Genomic DNA, 15,624 nt, shown 5'->3' on the forward strand with positions numbered 1-15,624 from the left:
CTGAGGAAGAAACAAGGAAAGGCAACATTTAAAATGGGAAACTTCCTACCACCTGCCATCTCCCTAATGCGTCTCTTGCGCTTCCTCAGCAAAGCAGCTGCATGATCCTAATTGAGGGACTTCAGTGACAACGCATTTTGTTGGTCTACATTCTTCTTTCTACCACATTTTACAGCACAGTGGGGCTGCTGTTCATGTAGTCATTTAAGGAATCATATTTCTTTAAGCATTGATACTCCTGGCAAGGATGATATGAATTGTCTACGCAGTTTGTACATTGTCTATTTATATATAGACACCAATCCTGGGCACCCTCATTGCAGCATTCAGGTGCTATAGGAAGTCCACTCACACCTGATCTCTTTCACTTTCTCCTCTTACCTCTTCACCTCATTTTTCACTCTTCCTTCACAAATACCTGTTTGTCTTTTTTTTCTAACATGTTATCTCCCTTCATTTAACTAGTTACCAAAAAAAAAAAAAATCCAGAAGTTGTTAGTTAACACGTTACCAATAGGTAAGGCTTTATAAAGGGAAGGCCCTGGAACGTGGCTCCAGCCTGTTACTTAGGCTAAGTAGAAGGGAACTATGGGAGAGTGACTCAGCTGGAATAAGGGTAGAGAAACATCAGAGATGAGACTTGAGAGACGTGAGACGTGCTGTGTGACTGCCACATGTCCACATCCTGTCTGCATCGTGGTGTATGGTGGTTGACTTGAGCTTGTTGTGCCTTAAAACTGTGTAAACTGGTAACAGGCTAATGCTTAAAAAGGCTGGGTTTTTGGCAATAAGGAGCACTCCTTTGTACCTGCCTGGGGTCCCTTTGTTACTCATTACCCCAACAAATGCAGAGTTTTTGTACACTGCCACCTCCATTTTATTTAAAACACTACAATTTAAAAAAAAAAAGCAAACAAAAAGGGATGGAAGATAATGGAATTTTTATAAAACAAATATTCATTTAGCTCTGACACATTAACAAAGGTCAATAACTTCTTGGTGTGCAAAACAGCTGTGACTCCAAACATTTTCTGAAAAATGGAAAGACATTTACACAAATGTTTTATAAGAATGGGTACTCAGCTCAGAAATGTTTTTAGGAAATTCTTCATTCCCAGTTATGTGGATGTTGTCAGAGTTTGCTTGTTTGTCGGAGGCCCTACACCCTCAGTGAAGCAGCCTGAACTCAGTGGAGTTTCTTACTGGTTTGTGTACATCATCTTTGGCTAGAAGACAAACAGGGAGATGATGACAAGACCAAAAAGTGGATTTGGCAGCGTGAAGATTAAAATTGCAGTATGTCATGTGTCTAGAAACAATTAAATATTTATCTACTGCCTAAGTATCAGTATCAACAACATTGGCAAATGGGTCATCAGCATTTAGCAAGGTATGTATTAGTGACATACAAGACTACTTAGATACATTTCAACTTCTATGCCCTAGATTTGCAAAGTCAAATTAATAACAGACTGGTAAGCAGCTACTTGGCAACTGTACAGTGAAAACACCCTTCTCACTACAGACTGTATATGTACACAGAGAGAGAGATAAAGTACACTGTCCCCACCTGTCACAGGTCTGCTGAGATGTGAAGCTGGGCTGTTTCATAATTACAGAAGTAAATAGTTTTAATGAACATAGTTTTAATGAAACCTGTCATTATATGATCAAGTCTTCCTCAAAACAAAAAGATTTTATAGAAACAACTGCAGTAATGTAAACATAAGGAGCAAAATCTGTCTCCACATCTTCCAAAACTGCTCTCTAGAAATTTCTACCATGGCATCATTGAAGAAGCTTGTGCATATTTTAAACGTATGATTTTCACCAGATCTGAATGAGAGATGGATATAAAAAAGTATCTGAGGGATGTTATCCCTTGTAACTTTGTGAATAAATTACTTTTCTTTTTCCCAAACAATGATTTTTTTTTAAATTTACTCTCATGGGTAGTTATTGGACTACAGCTAGTTTGCAAACTTTCAGGTTAATAGTAAAGTGGTAAGGTTATTCTGTCTACTGTGATTTTTGTAAATCCATTTTGCATGTCCACTTTGCCCAGAAATATAAGCCTAACTGTTCTGCCAAAGGCCTTACTATATGTTCTTGTTGAGTAGCTAAAAAGTTGTTTCTGGCCAATTTTCCATTATATTGTTATTTTTATGGTAAATGTAATGTCTAGGAATCTCAGTCAGGATGACAGGGTTCGTAAGCATTGGATCTTCCTTTTCCAAGGAGGTTATCCATGTAAAAATCCACCTTCATTGACATTTTGTGCTATCTCACTCATTTCTGTATGGTCTTTTAAAGGTGAGAGGCTCATTTATCCCTCCCTAACCCAGTGAGGGATATAGGATATGAAATTTAGAAGATTATATTAATAATTAGCATAACTAAAGGATCAGCAAGGAACAAGTGTAAGCTATGAAAACAACATACTGACACTTTTCCTCAGAGAATTAAAAAGCTAATTTCTGATCTTAAGTCACAAATTAGTGTTGTTTCTGTTGACAGAACCTTTTCCCTGTCTTCTCTATAACCACAGACAGAATGCTGGAATGTGTGAGATAACAAACAAAAAGCTGAAAGGAAATATATATGTAAACAAATAGCATTATGGATAAAACTGAACATTTAAAGCAGTACTTACATACTATCTAAACAGGCATTGACATCTTCATCTTTTTCATACTCCTTGCACAGCTGGGCTACCAAAGCCCCATATGTGAGTACAAAAAGTTCTCTGCTCTGTCAGAAAATACGAAAATCAAAAATGAAGCAAGCTAAAATCCAACACTTCCATGTTTTTAAACTGCTGCTCATTAAAAGCAAGTAAAAATACCATTCAAATTAATAAAGAAACTTTTGTCCATGGATGCATAATCACTGAAATCTATGGATGCATAATCACTGAAATCCATATTTCAAGCATGACAGAATCTATATTGATTCTCACTTGAATTTGTAAGGGATTTTGGTTGTCATAAGTATCATTTCTTGGTATACTCAGAGTTACTATCATCAGTAATTCTTGCATCTTGAGTGTATGTATGCTGGATTGACAAATTCTGTCAAGTGTCATCCAAGAATAATAACAAACAGCAGCAGGAAAAGAGGCAATGAGCTCTTAATTCTTTTGCAGTACCACAAGAGTTCACAAAGGTAGGGTTGATCTGATTCAAATCATTAGCTGCTTTCTATAAAAAAGTAAAAAAGTAGATGAAAATTTAGCTCAGAATAATGAAAAAATACTATAATTCAGTACAAGGGTAAAGAATAACAAGATAAAAGGGATGGTGAGGATTGCAGCCCCTTGCCCAAGGAACATGGAGAGCAACTGAAGATACCAAAGGTATATCTCGGCACTGGTCCTGCCACAAGCACTACTGTGGGGTCTTCAGGTGTGCAACAATTTTGAGGAGAGTTTCCTTCTCTCCCGGCCCTGTCAGATCATATCCATGCACTGCACAACTGTCTGTATTTAGCAGGAGTAGCAGCTGTCCTTTAAGTGAGAGATTGGATTGACTCTTACTAAACATCTTGGACAGCAATTAATTAAAGGAAGTGCTACAGCCCTGTGACATGTGGTCAGACCAGAGCTGCTTTTTGTCTCTAGCCTGTGGAAAAATAATAGTGAATACCAATAAAAACAACAGAACAAATCACACTGGCAAAGTAAGAACAGCTGGGTGGAAAGTTCTGCTTCCTTTGCATCAGAAGTTTGGAGTTGAATCAGTGTTTCTGTTTCAACAAGTCACTATTCAAAATCTTAAGCAAAACCATTTGCAAGCTCATTTTAGTGATAACTCCTATTTAAAATAATATTGTACCCTTGGCCAAATTGTCACTAACTAGTTTTCAATGGAGTAAATGGATGTCACACAGGTCCTGTATTGTTTTGTTATTATTGTTCAGCAAAAAGTCTCTGTTGCAACAAGAAAATTACCTCAGAGAAACTTAAGCATAATATATCAATGTAATCAAATTTATCAGCCACCCTTGCAATCCATTTGAATACTTTTTGTCTGTAAACTTAGGTATATTAACTGTAATTTTATTACACTATTCTATTTGTTTTTCAGTGGAGACCTCTGTCCTCTTTTCAGAAATTGATACAACATTGTCTTAAAGTCTTCTGGAATTTTTCCACTGCCCAGCTCCTGTCAAAAATCACCAATCACCATAGAGAAAGCCCACAGGCTCTAAACTCCTGAAGAAAGGTTTGTGTGGAATCGAACCATTCAAGCATAGAACAGAGATCTCCTTCTCTCTGTGTTTCATTGAATGACTCTAACTGCAAAGGTACATAAACTTACCTGGCACTTGTATCTTAGATCATAAATACTTGAATGTCTTAGACTCCGTTTCTGCACAGATTGCAGTCTCAGAAACTTTGTGCCCCTCTTTCCCAAGCCTGTACAGAATCCCAGCAAGACGAATAGCAGCCATAAATGCTGCCAACAGCTCTGTTCTTGTACCACCAATCTTATCCCTATCCTTTCAGTACTTTCAGATTGTTCAGAAATAGGAGTGTACAAAATGCACCAATAAAATAATAGGTTACTCTTGCTCCATGCACAATTTGAATAACACGTTACAAAAATGTCTTACTATTTTGTGGTTCTCCTGCTTTCTTCCTGGTGACCGAGACATGCTGCTTGTGTAACTCCAGATGTATTTGATTGTCGGTTTATATCTTTTCTTCCTCAAGCAGCACAGTCTTCTCTCAATCCTCTTTCTCTTCTCTTTGCTCTGCTGTCTTTTGCATGAGATGGGTTTGCTGCAGTCTGTAATGCTGCTGATGCTCCTCCTATTCTCTGCGTTCACTGAGCCCTTTGGGAGGAATTTGACTGGCAACAGATCTGCCACTGCCCACAACATAATCACTCTGTCCATAGGAATGGTTTGTAATCAAATACACAGCTAGCACACATGGGAAGTCAAACAGAACAGGTCTTACATTTTTAGGGACAGTAAATTTATTCTGTAGTTTCTATCAGACTTTGGTGTTTGGAGAGCTAAAAACTTCCACTCTAAAGAATAAAACACAATTGCAAGATACTGCTATACAAGGGAAATAAAAATTGATTGTTTTCAATCTAAAGAAGCTATAGTAGTCTGCCAACTCTTACTGCTGTAGTCTGGTGAGTTAATATCTGCCTAAGCTGGGGAAGTGTGGCTTTTAAGGCACTGCTACAACCATGTTTGTGTAAAGCTGTCAGGGCAGATTGAGAGAACTCAGCTTCCCAGAGGAATAAATTCTGTACCTGTACAGCTGCCAGCTTGTGCTAATGGTACTTTCACTAACCATGTTCCTAAGAGGTTTATAGAATTATAATTCTATCATTCTTAACCTGTTATAGCCCCTATTTCTTAATATCCTTGCAATGAATATCCAGGCTAGGTTCATCTATTTTCCTCTGTGGTAAATTTGGCCTACGTGGTAGTTTTGATTTGCCATGAACTTCAGTGATGATCACTGGTGAATTTAGAAATTAATCAGGTAGTTGTCATTCCTTATAGGACTTACCTGCACATACATTCCAACTGAGTCCTCTCAGGAAAGGAAGTAAAAATATATGGCCTCCTCTGAATGCCATGCTGTTATTAAATTTCTATTAACTAATAGATCCAGTGCTAGAATAAAATTACAGATATTTACTGCTACAGATACACAGAAGGCATTCAGATGTGATTCATCTGGGATAACGAAGATTAGTTTATTTTAAAAAATTGTAGTTTAAAGTTGTGACACAATTCAACCAGGAAAAATAAGGATGTTCAGCTTTTTCTGTGTGAAGCTCAGTCATCCTAACTGCTTTTATTTCACACAGAATGAACTTGTATTGACAATTTTACAATGTAATTGCCTCTTCCATTTTTTTTCTTTCAGGTGCTTTTCTGACCCTGTAAAACCTTATTCCATTTTATAGGTTAAACAATTGTAGGTACTTCTCATATCTAAATTTTAATAAATTTTAAAAGCCAGGCATTACAATTCTCTAGATGGCTACTTGCATTTCTAAACTGAGTCTGAGATGGGTTTATTTCTCTGATTGTCTCCAACTGGTGACAGGCATCAAATATGCCCCACATTACAAGAGTAATCCCATATTCCACAAGAAAGTGTACTGCATTACATTTAAAAAAAACCCCAACCTGTAAAAGATTATAATTAGCATAATTCAACTTTAATGAACCCACCACAAAGCACTTAAGACTATTCATAAATGAGCACAATTCTAGTTATCTGGTTCAGAATATATATGGATTAATTACTTCAGCCTGCATTATCAATACCATAATCATGAGGAACCCTGTGCACCAGACAGTGCGGTGGCAAGGACACATCAACATCCTTTGAAAAATGCAGACGTGCCCACGTGCACACAAGCAAATTCACACATATACTGCTGAGTATTGAGTAGAATGTACTGCATTTCAAAAGGCTTGCACATTGTTGAGAAAACAAAGCTGAAATGGTGTGTCCAAATAAACTGGGGATTCAGTGGCCCCAGGGAGGGAAACAAGTCCTTGGTGGACTGTCTTGCAGCCCTGTGAAAAGAGCAGAGGTAGGCACACATCTGGCACCTGTTTTAATCCTGAACATATACTTCTCAGAAGTAATCCAAGGCAATTGGAATAGTGAGAACATGAGAATCACCCTCCATTTCCCTTTCTGTCCTGTTTTTCAGGTGAGAAATTTAGCCTTCAGCCCCAAGGTGAGTCTTCACAGGGCTTGAGCATTAGACTACATCAGTTCTCTCAATTCTCATCAAACTAAAAAACAAAAACCAAACACAAAATATATCCCAAAGCTCAAAAGCATATATAAAAACATGCACCAGCACTCTGTCTCTTGCAATGGACTGGCTGTTATGGGAAAGCTGATACCTGCAGAGCTAAGTACATGATAAGTGCAAGACAGAAATAAATAACAAATTAGATATTGCCTACTTAGAAAGCCTAAAAAAAAGAAAAAAAAAAGTGAAAAAAAAATCTTTGACCCAAAACAAGAATGGAATAACCACAAAAGGTGAGTGTCCAAATTAGTAAAATACAGGGCCAAGTTTTTGTTTGGTCTTCATTTTTCAGATAGATAGTCCTTGTATTAAATATTCTCTGACAGAAAATAGAATGACAAGAAGGTAGGTGTTGAGGATTTGAAATTATGTGAAAAAAAGAACTTGAACACAGGTTTCTCATATCACCCATTAGACGTCCAGTGTGGCTGCTGCTCTCACCACGTTTCCAAATAAAGCAACACCATTGCTGTCACTTTGCTGTAGTGCCCTGCCTGGAAATCATTCTCAGTTTGACCTGCTGAAACTTCCTTGGTTAGGTTATGTTTCTCAAGAGGGTGTTTTGAGATTTGAGCACCTCCTTTCTGCTCTCTGCAGGAACCAAAAATGTCATAAATTTGCCTATAAAACACAGCTGAATTCTGAAGTGAAATATGTAAGTTTTTAAAAAATCATTAACAGATTTCTATCCTTCCCTTAACATAAAGCTTTTTTTTTTCTTTTTTTTTTTTTTTCATGAGTGCTTATCCTGGTGATGGGGACAGTAACTTCTCCCAGGGCCAAAGAGACCATGAAAATGACTTGGCAGCCTGCATCCAGACTGTGACCTGGCAGATCACAGGACATGGGCGGTTCTTCCCTCTACTCCCACAGGAAATCTGTCATGCAGGTACTTTCATACCATGCTTTCTAACATACATAGGTGGGTTTGACATCCATGCAAAATAGAGCTCAAAATGCAGCTAGAGGAGCCACAGAACATCGGCCTTTTGACTGCTAACTCAGTGATGAAAGCACGTGTGCAGGACCAGAGAGACCAGGATTCAGTCTCCTCCTCCAAACTTCAGATGGAAAATAGAAGATCACTTCCCTCTTCCTCCCTACCTTTGCCTGGCCATTAGATAACAAAATCCTGGTCTTTTTTTTGATCCAATAAATATCAAAATCCTCTCTGTGGTGAAACTAAGTACAACTGGTAGAACTATGGCAGGAAAGCTGGTGTACACAGCTTCTTTGCAGCACAGTCACATCTCCTCACTAATTGAGCTTTTGGAAGAAAGAGATGAGTGAATGAGTTTTTACTTGACCAGGTGCAGAAGGGAGCTGAAATCTCTCTATTCTGCCATGGTTGTTTTATTTCAGTAAAAAGGAGAATAAAAATTGTTTGCTGCATATGGGAAGGTGAAATCTGTCTTCCAATAACCATGTTTTAAAATAAATGACAAATTATTCTCACTCCTTAAAAATATATATATAAAAATCTCTCCTTCTCATAAGTGAGGTTACTGGCAGGGAGTTCAAGCTGACAGAACCCTGCAATATGAAAAGCAAAACCATGACTAAGGTTTGTTCATGGATCCTGTTTGCCTGAGATGTCAGCTAGAAGCATCTCTTTGCCTCACAGGCCAGCCAGCTGTCACCTCAGGTAGTGGTACTTTGGATTGCATCCAGTCCTAACTCTTCCTTGAAATTGGACAAAGAGCCTAAATGTCTACCTCAGGACCCTGGGTTCCTCTGCAAAGGCAAGTACTTAAAGGTTTGATGTGCCACCCAAGCTCTTAATTGGATCCAATCCTGTAATTTGTTCCATAATAGGATGACCCAGCAGGATCATTTACAGCAGGCAATGAAAGCAAATGCCAAGGAATGAAAATGCAGAAGTACAAAGTTGTATTGATTGTATAAATTGCCTCATTCAACAGCCTTAGGCTGACTATTAATATTTCAGTGTTGGATACCACTTCAGTTTCACATCTAATGTGTTTCTTGAGTAAACAAGTGATGCTTGGGAAAGCCTTCCTCCCTTATAAACAAAATAAGACACAGGTTCCAAAAGAAATCTCAGAAGGAATCAGAGATATTAAAATGAACTGAGGCACAATGGAAGACTCTTCTAAAATAATTTTGTGAAAGCCTGATAGGTTTATTTCACTGACTCTTTTTCCAAATATAATGTCTCTAGCACCAAAAAAAAGTTACTGAAAATCCTGTGATACTGAAAGAAAATGAAGATTTAAAATGGCAATATTCAGACAGCTCTGGGATTTCATTGTGCTAATACTCTGTCCAAACAACTAAGAATGTAACAAGTTCCAGAAAAGCTGTGCCAAAGTGCTGCTGGATGTTTCAGCATGTTTCTGTACTGCTTTTAATTTTGTGTAACAGCATCACATTGTTTGAGAGCCAGTTACCAGCAAGGACCTCCTTCCCAAACGGTGACTGGGGACGAGACAAACAGGTGTCCACCCTAACAGTGCACTGGAGGAACAGGGTCCTGCCTAGTGAACAGGCAAGGCATGTGTAACATGCCATCCCTGTGTGCAACAGCTGAGAGAGTCTCTGCCATCCAAGCAGACATCATGGGTGCTAAAACCGCTGTTTGAGATCAAATTTATTATTAGCAACTCCCTCTGCAAGGGGAGAGAAGAGGCTGTGCAGACACTGTTCTATCACACAACCAAGTCCACCCATGCTGGACACAGACATCTGTAATGGGAAGGCAAATTTCCCCATAAGCTTTCTGGCTAACTTTTACTTTTTTCTTTTCTTGGTAAGAATGCTAGTATGACAGACTGTCAGACTTTTCAGTCTTTAAACACAAGTATTTGCACATTCAGATCAGACTAGGTTACGCAATGTATAGAACTACTGGAGAATGTGACCATAGAAAAAGTATGATCCAGAGAAAATCATCAAGAACGAAATGTTTTCAATTTTTCAGACCCCTGCTTAAGGCTTGATTTGTGAGAGATGCTAAGAGCCCAGGTCAACTATCTCAATATCCAGAAGCCAGCTGTGGAAGTGCTTAATTGAAAAATTTTTATCTCTGTCCATGGACTATGACTGACTATACTTGCAGAAAATCTCAGAACTCGTAATCACAAGCACACCGTATAAATACCAGCTGGCTTGACATTTTGTGAGTAGCATATTATATATATTATAAACCCCCCCCCCAAACCCAAAAAACCAAACAACAACCCTCCCCTCAGAAAAAAACCCAACAAAACCAAAACAAACAAAAGACTCCAACCAACTTTCCAAAGGAAACAGTTAGCACTGTCACGAAAAGAAACACGCCAGTTTCTTGCCACCTACTGGTGAAACACTACAATCCTCATGATCCAGCAGATAACTACTTCTCAGACTCCAGTGCTTAGACAATGAATTGCCCCAGAACAGACAACAAATGCAAACAGCCCTGGAAATCCAAACATTGTGCTACTTATGGAATATTTTATAAGTTTATTTTAAAGTGGAAGCATTTTTTTTTTAAATCAGTCCATGTGCCAAGGATTTGTTTGGATCATCTTTTATGAAGAATAGCTGGAAGGCTCCTTTTTTCTTTCCTAGTTTCATGCAATGTTTCTGCTAATTACTGTTGATTAGCAAACAGCTTGGCAATTAACCCTGACAGGTTAGCAATCAGTTTGATAGCACTGTATGCCATCCAAAAGGTAGGGGGAATTTATTGTTAATTTCAGACAATTAGCAATGGGCTGGCAAAGCTCACAACAGCCTAAAAGCCCAATTTTCCAGAACAGCTGAGATAAATTACTGAATCAATTAAAGCGCATCAGTGGATGTCTGCAAGCATACTTAAAGCTAGCAAACAAGCCACTGAAAATTAGCGGGAGGAGAAATACTAGCAGGGGGTTTTGGGGTATTGTTTGGTGATATTCATTTCGAGCTATTGGTGTTTATTCTGCTCTGCCATTCCCACTAGTTAAATATAGCTAAAAAGCTACTACTGAATAGGATTTAAAATGACTTTCCTTCCAAAATGGTTAACTTTTCTAAAAGGCAAAGAGGTTGTTATTGCTAATGCAATAATTGCAATATTGACAATTGGCGGGCAGCAGCTTTTCTCTTTTTTCACATTCAGCTGTCCCTGTCATGTTGGACAGAACCTTATCTATGGGCTGGCTTTCCTAGGAGTGCCTGCACTGATCCTTCTGATTGTTGGCTATGCCCTGAACAACCAGACTTGGAGGCTTGTTATGGGCAAAAGCTCTCATTTTGAGAGGGAGACTTCATCAAACTGGTTGCTGAAGTGCAAACTGCTCTGCTTTGTCCTGTGCAGCATCACGGGGAGGGCACTGGTTGCTCCAGTCACATGGCTTGCCGTCACTCTGATAAATGGCTCATATTATATCTGTGCTGTGAGCGAGTACGTCCCTGTGCATTACTATGGAGCTGCTCCTAATGTTACCGCTAGTGAACGCAGTAGGATATTGGCTACATTTCCCTGCAGGCAGCTGGTTCCTCCAGAGCTGACCCGGGCGAGAGATGAAGTGATTCTCCTCCTCCGGTACCAGTCACAAGTGAGTAACTCCTGTTGCCTGTAAACTTGGTGGTAAGAGGTGAAGCTAATTCAGCAGGCAGAAAACAAGATGAGTGTCCTCTGTCTTGAGCGCCAAAACTCTGTGTGTTTTGAAGCATGTTCTTTTCTTTTAAGTGGAACTGAACTTTAGGTATGTAAATTACTGTATCTGCTTGTCCTATTTGTTACCTGCTGCCTGAGGACATATTCTTCCTCATGTGATATCCTGAAGAGTAACCCCAAGTATGACAAATGGAAGTTCAAGAGCCAGGGAGGGTATGAAATGTCTTCATTAAAGCAGAAGAAATGTGACTAAGAGGCCCAGGCTGTGAGAGCTTCATGTGAACCCATGTAAAATCCTGGAGTTTAGATCAGACTCGATTCTAAAACTTTGCATACTGAGTAGATAATAGGAGAAGCATTAAGTTGTCACTTCAGAGAAAACCTTTTTAAACAAGCTGTAAGCCAATTTAGTCTAGAATCTGCATGGCCTATCTTATAACAATAATAGCTGAGAAAGCAATATTCTTAAATGTGCACAACAGAACTATCTTGAACTTGAAAGGAACAAGTAATTTCACCACATGGCTGCCTCCAGTAGGCATGGACTGGGTTTGGTGGTAACAGATGCCTTCCAAGCTTATACCTTGTTAATGCTATTATTTAGGAAAAGCAAGTAAAGATAATCTTATGGATTTTTTGGTGCTCAAAAGTTACCATTGAGTATTTTCAGGTCTAACAGTTATTTTCCTTTTTTGTTTTCTTTTGGTAAGGTGGCTGGCTGGCTTTTGATTGCTGTGGTAGTCATCACTGTGTTCCTTTCTTACTGCCTGGCCAGCTGTTTCTCCCCGCTCAGCTTTCTACACTTCAGATACTGGAACAGCTATGTCCACAATGAACAGGAGCTCTTCGATGAGGCGACAGAGCAGCACTCCAGGCTCTATGCCATGCAGAATGTAAGGAAGTTCTTTGGCTTTGTCCCAGGAAGTGAGAGTGTGAAGGAAATTCGTATCCCATCTCTCAGGGAGTGGCAGGCCATTTCTGGACTAGCCTTTCTGAAACGAGTGGATAAGGAGCACTATGACTACAGCCTTCTCCATGACTGGGCACTCAAGGAGCGTGCAAGTGGAAAGTATCTGAGGATTGATGAAGACCCTGGGATTATAACACAGCTCTGAAGATCCAAGACCCCATAATACTTTGCAGAAAAGCAGGAACCTGTCTAGCTCTATATGAGACCTGAGCTGCACTGGAACTTTCCAATACAGTATGACACTGATGTATAAATTATGTGAGCAAGTGAATCTTGTTAATGTAGTCCTTCAGTACCTGCTTACAGATGCCTTTACTGATGGCATTTTGACTCCTGTGGGATGTGGTGATCTATGCCTAGATTAGGGTGAGCTATTTCAAGCTTCAGCTCTCTGCTTTCTAATAGTTATGCTGAAAGGATAAGTATGTACTGAGAAAGTTATTTACAAATGCTTTTAATTTTTTTTCTTTCCATTAAAATGATCTTTAAGAGGTAGACATTGACTGGATCCTATGAATTGGTCCATTCTGTATGGAGCAAGGGCAGCTATCCAGCTTTTCTTTAGTGACACCTGGCAGAAATTATTTATTTCTCCTCTTCTGCCTTTTTTTTTTTCTGTATTATATAAGTAATCTACACTGAGCTAACTAGTAGTTAAGTCTGGCGCTACAGTAGCATGCAGGAAACACATGGGGAAATTTTATCATCAAAGGCTGAGTTTAGATACAATGATGAGAGAACTTTAAATTCTGATAAGGAGAGAAAATCCCCACTGAGGCTCATGGTGGAGGTGTGTTAACACATAGCAGCTGTATGAGCAAACACCTGACATATGGCAAACTGAGTTGAAATGTATTCTGGCTGAAAGAAATAGCAAGGTCAGTCTCCTATTTGGAAATACTCGAAATCTCCAAGGTGTTTGTGTGCTTGTCTACTGTACAAATAGCAAATGAGGATGGGAAAAATCTCAGTCTGTACGGAAGGGTTTGCTTTGCCTCTGTAAACTTGTAATTTATACATATACTAGCCTCATGAAAATGGCTGTGATTAAAAACTGAGCTTTTTGAAGAAGGCTTAATGATGTTTTTGTGTTAAGTCAGTTTGGTATGATGTCTGGCCATTTTTGTACACGTAGACATGTGGGTTCCAAAGCCATATGCTATGGACACTATAGGATGCTATCTGCTACTAATAAATGACCCCAGGGGCTTGAAGTAGAAAAATTGAATTATTTAGTACATTTTATTAGAAAATGCAGGAGTCAGAACTGCTCCCTCCCTCCCCTCCTCATCTGGATAGGGGAGAAAGAATATAAGGAAAGGCTCATGGGTTGAGATGAGGACAAGGAGAGATTACTTAGCAATTACTATCAAGGGCAAAACAGACTCCACTTGGAGAAATTAGTTGATCATCAATGAAATCAGAGAAGGATAATGAGAACTAAACCTGAATCCTAAAGTATCTTTCCCCACCACCTTCCTTCTTCCTGGGCTGAATTCCACTCAAATTTTCTACCTCCTCCCCTCCAGTGGTGCAGGGGGTGTGAGTGAATGGGGTTGTAGTCAGTGCATCACATATTGTCTCTGCTGCTCCTTCCTCCTTAGAGGGATGGCTCCTCACATTCTCCCCCTGCTCCAGCATGGGGTACTTCCTCCCAGGAGACAGTCTTCCACTGCCTTCTCCAGTGTGGGTCCTTTACAGAAGCTGCAGTTCTTCATGAACTGCTCCAGTGTGGGTTCACAGTCTGCAGCCCTTCAGGAACCACCTGTTCCAGGGCAGGTCCCCTGCAGGGTCACAAATCCTGCCAGCAAACCTGTTGCAGTGGGAGCTCCTCTCTACACAGGTCTTGCCAGGAGTCAGCTCCAGCACAGGCCCCCAGTGGGGGTCACAGCCTCTTACAGGCACCCACCTGCTCTGGTGTGGTTTCCTGCAGGGGCTGCAGGTGGATCTGTTTCACCAGGGACCTCCCTGGGCTGCAGAGGCACAGCTGCCTCCCCAGAGTCTGCACCAGGGGCTGCAGGGGAACCTCTGCTCCAGAGCCTGTAGCACCTGCTTCCCTCCTTCCTCACTGAGCTTGGCATCTGCAGAGCTGTTCCTCTCACTCCTCTCTCTGGCTGTAATTTCTGTTGCTCAGGGTCTTTTTTCTCCCTTCTTAAACCTATTATCACAGAGGTGCTGCCACCACTGCTGCTGGTACTCAGTGGCAGGTCCTTCTGGGAGCTGGCTGGCATCAACTCTGTAGGACACAGGGAAGCTTCTAGAAGCTTCCCACAGAAGGCACGCCTGTAGTACCCCTGCTACCAAAATCTGGCCATGCAAACCTAATAAAAGGTAATGGGGCTGCACTGTTTATGTGAACTCCTTAGGAAACAAAGTACCTCTGGTAGTAAACACAACTTCACAACTTCTGATTTAATTTTAAAAATATTTGTGCTTTTTTAAATTTAAGATGGAACACTGTACTCTGGAACACATGCAGCTGAGTTTTGAAGGTTTTGATGGAAAACCTCTATGCTGATGTCTGGATCCAAATGACAAAAACCTACTGTCTTTAGTCCATGTGAATTCTTTCCACTTCTATTGTTTTACAGTACTACTACAAAATGATGCAATATTTGCAGTTAAGAGTAACCTGTAAAATTCTTTTTATATCTTGCTCACCGGATTTTTAAATTAAGCTTCATGGCTTCTGATTTTGTCCTGATTACTATTTGCCCTGTATTTTTCATAATATGTAATTTAAAATACTAAGTACAAATACTATCTGTCACTGTGAAGTCAGCCTGCCAATATACTTACAGTCTTTGTTAGCATATATTAATCCATAGTACTACAGATGTAGTATTTTAAGTTTTGCAGTACTTCCCTTTACTCCTCAGCTCTTTGAAACATGTCATGGATTGGTAGTGAAGGCACAGCTTTTAAATGAATTCATAATTACAGACAAATCTATGAGTTGGTACAGCTAAGCAGTCAAACTGTGCTAAAATGAGTAATCTTACCCGATAATCTACTTAATTCCAGTTTGCTCACTTGAAAATTATTTTCTTTATGCCCATGGTAACTTTTCTGGAAACCTTGGGCTTATGAAATGTATCTGTGGTAAAATTGCCAGCCATGGGGCAAGGAATGGGATGCACCTTACAACTTACTCCGTGTACCATGTACCCATCAGGGTCTGCTGTTGTTTAACCCTCGTCAGTCTTAAATTCGTCCTGGCAGGTAACCCCAAAGCATGGCAG

At 39.8% G+C, this 15,624-nt stretch overlaps 2 protein-coding genes across 7 annotated transcripts in view; one reads left to right on the forward strand and one right to left on the reverse strand.

Annotated features, from left to right (window-relative positions):
- The window catches only part of TRAPPC3L (trafficking protein particle complex 3 like), a 30,836-nt gene that overhangs the window by 14,544 nt on the left and 668 nt on the right, over positions 1-15,624 (reverse strand). The window contains exons 2-3 of the mRNA XM_038130344.1: positions 4,615-4,836; positions 2,654-2,751 (exon numbers count right to left, since the gene is read on the reverse strand). Coding sequence (XP_037986272.1) covers positions 2,654-2,751; positions 4,615-4,836 — 320 coding nt within the window. The remainder of the gene's footprint in view (positions 1-2,653; positions 2,752-4,614; positions 4,837-15,624) is intronic.
- CALHM4 (calcium homeostasis modulator family member 4) lies at positions 61-14,093 on the forward strand. Of its 6 annotated transcripts, none has more exons than XM_038130346.1 (6): positions 61-3,355; positions 4,086-4,305; positions 7,547-7,695; positions 8,431-8,548; positions 11,110-11,350; positions 12,123-14,093. In XM_038130346.1, exons 4-6 carry the CDS (start codon positions 8,514-8,516, stop codon positions 12,525-12,527), a joined length of 681 nt encoding a protein of 226 aa, XP_037986274.1. In that variant the 5' UTR covers positions 61-3,355; positions 4,086-4,305; positions 7,547-7,695; positions 8,431-8,513; the 3' UTR covers positions 12,528-14,093. The 6 variants fall into 6 exon arrangements, with proteins under 6 accessions (XP_037986274.1, XP_037986275.1, XP_037986277.1 ...); XM_038130347.1 differs by having other exon boundaries at positions 4,110-4,305; XM_038130349.1 differs by having other exon boundaries at positions 61-1,390.

Source organism: Motacilla alba, chromosome 3 (genome assembly GCF_015832195.1).
Source record: "Motacilla alba alba isolate MOTALB_02 chromosome 3, Motacilla_alba_V1.0_pri, whole genome shotgun sequence".
Taxonomy (NCBI): domain Eukaryota; kingdom Metazoa; phylum Chordata; class Aves; order Passeriformes; family Motacillidae; genus Motacilla; species Motacilla alba.

What these genes read in the sequence shown, in the direction of transcription:
- CALHM4 (XM_038130345.1), top strand. Translation starts at nt 10,793, where the DNA reads ATGACTTTCCTTCCAAAATGGTTAACTTTTCTAAAAGGCAAAGAGGTT. An exon ending in TCCTCCGGTACCAGTCACAA is followed by an intron (nt 11,351 to 12,122) that starts GTGAGTAACTCC and finishes TCTTTTGGTAAG; the next exon opens with GTGGCTGGCTGGCTTTTGAT.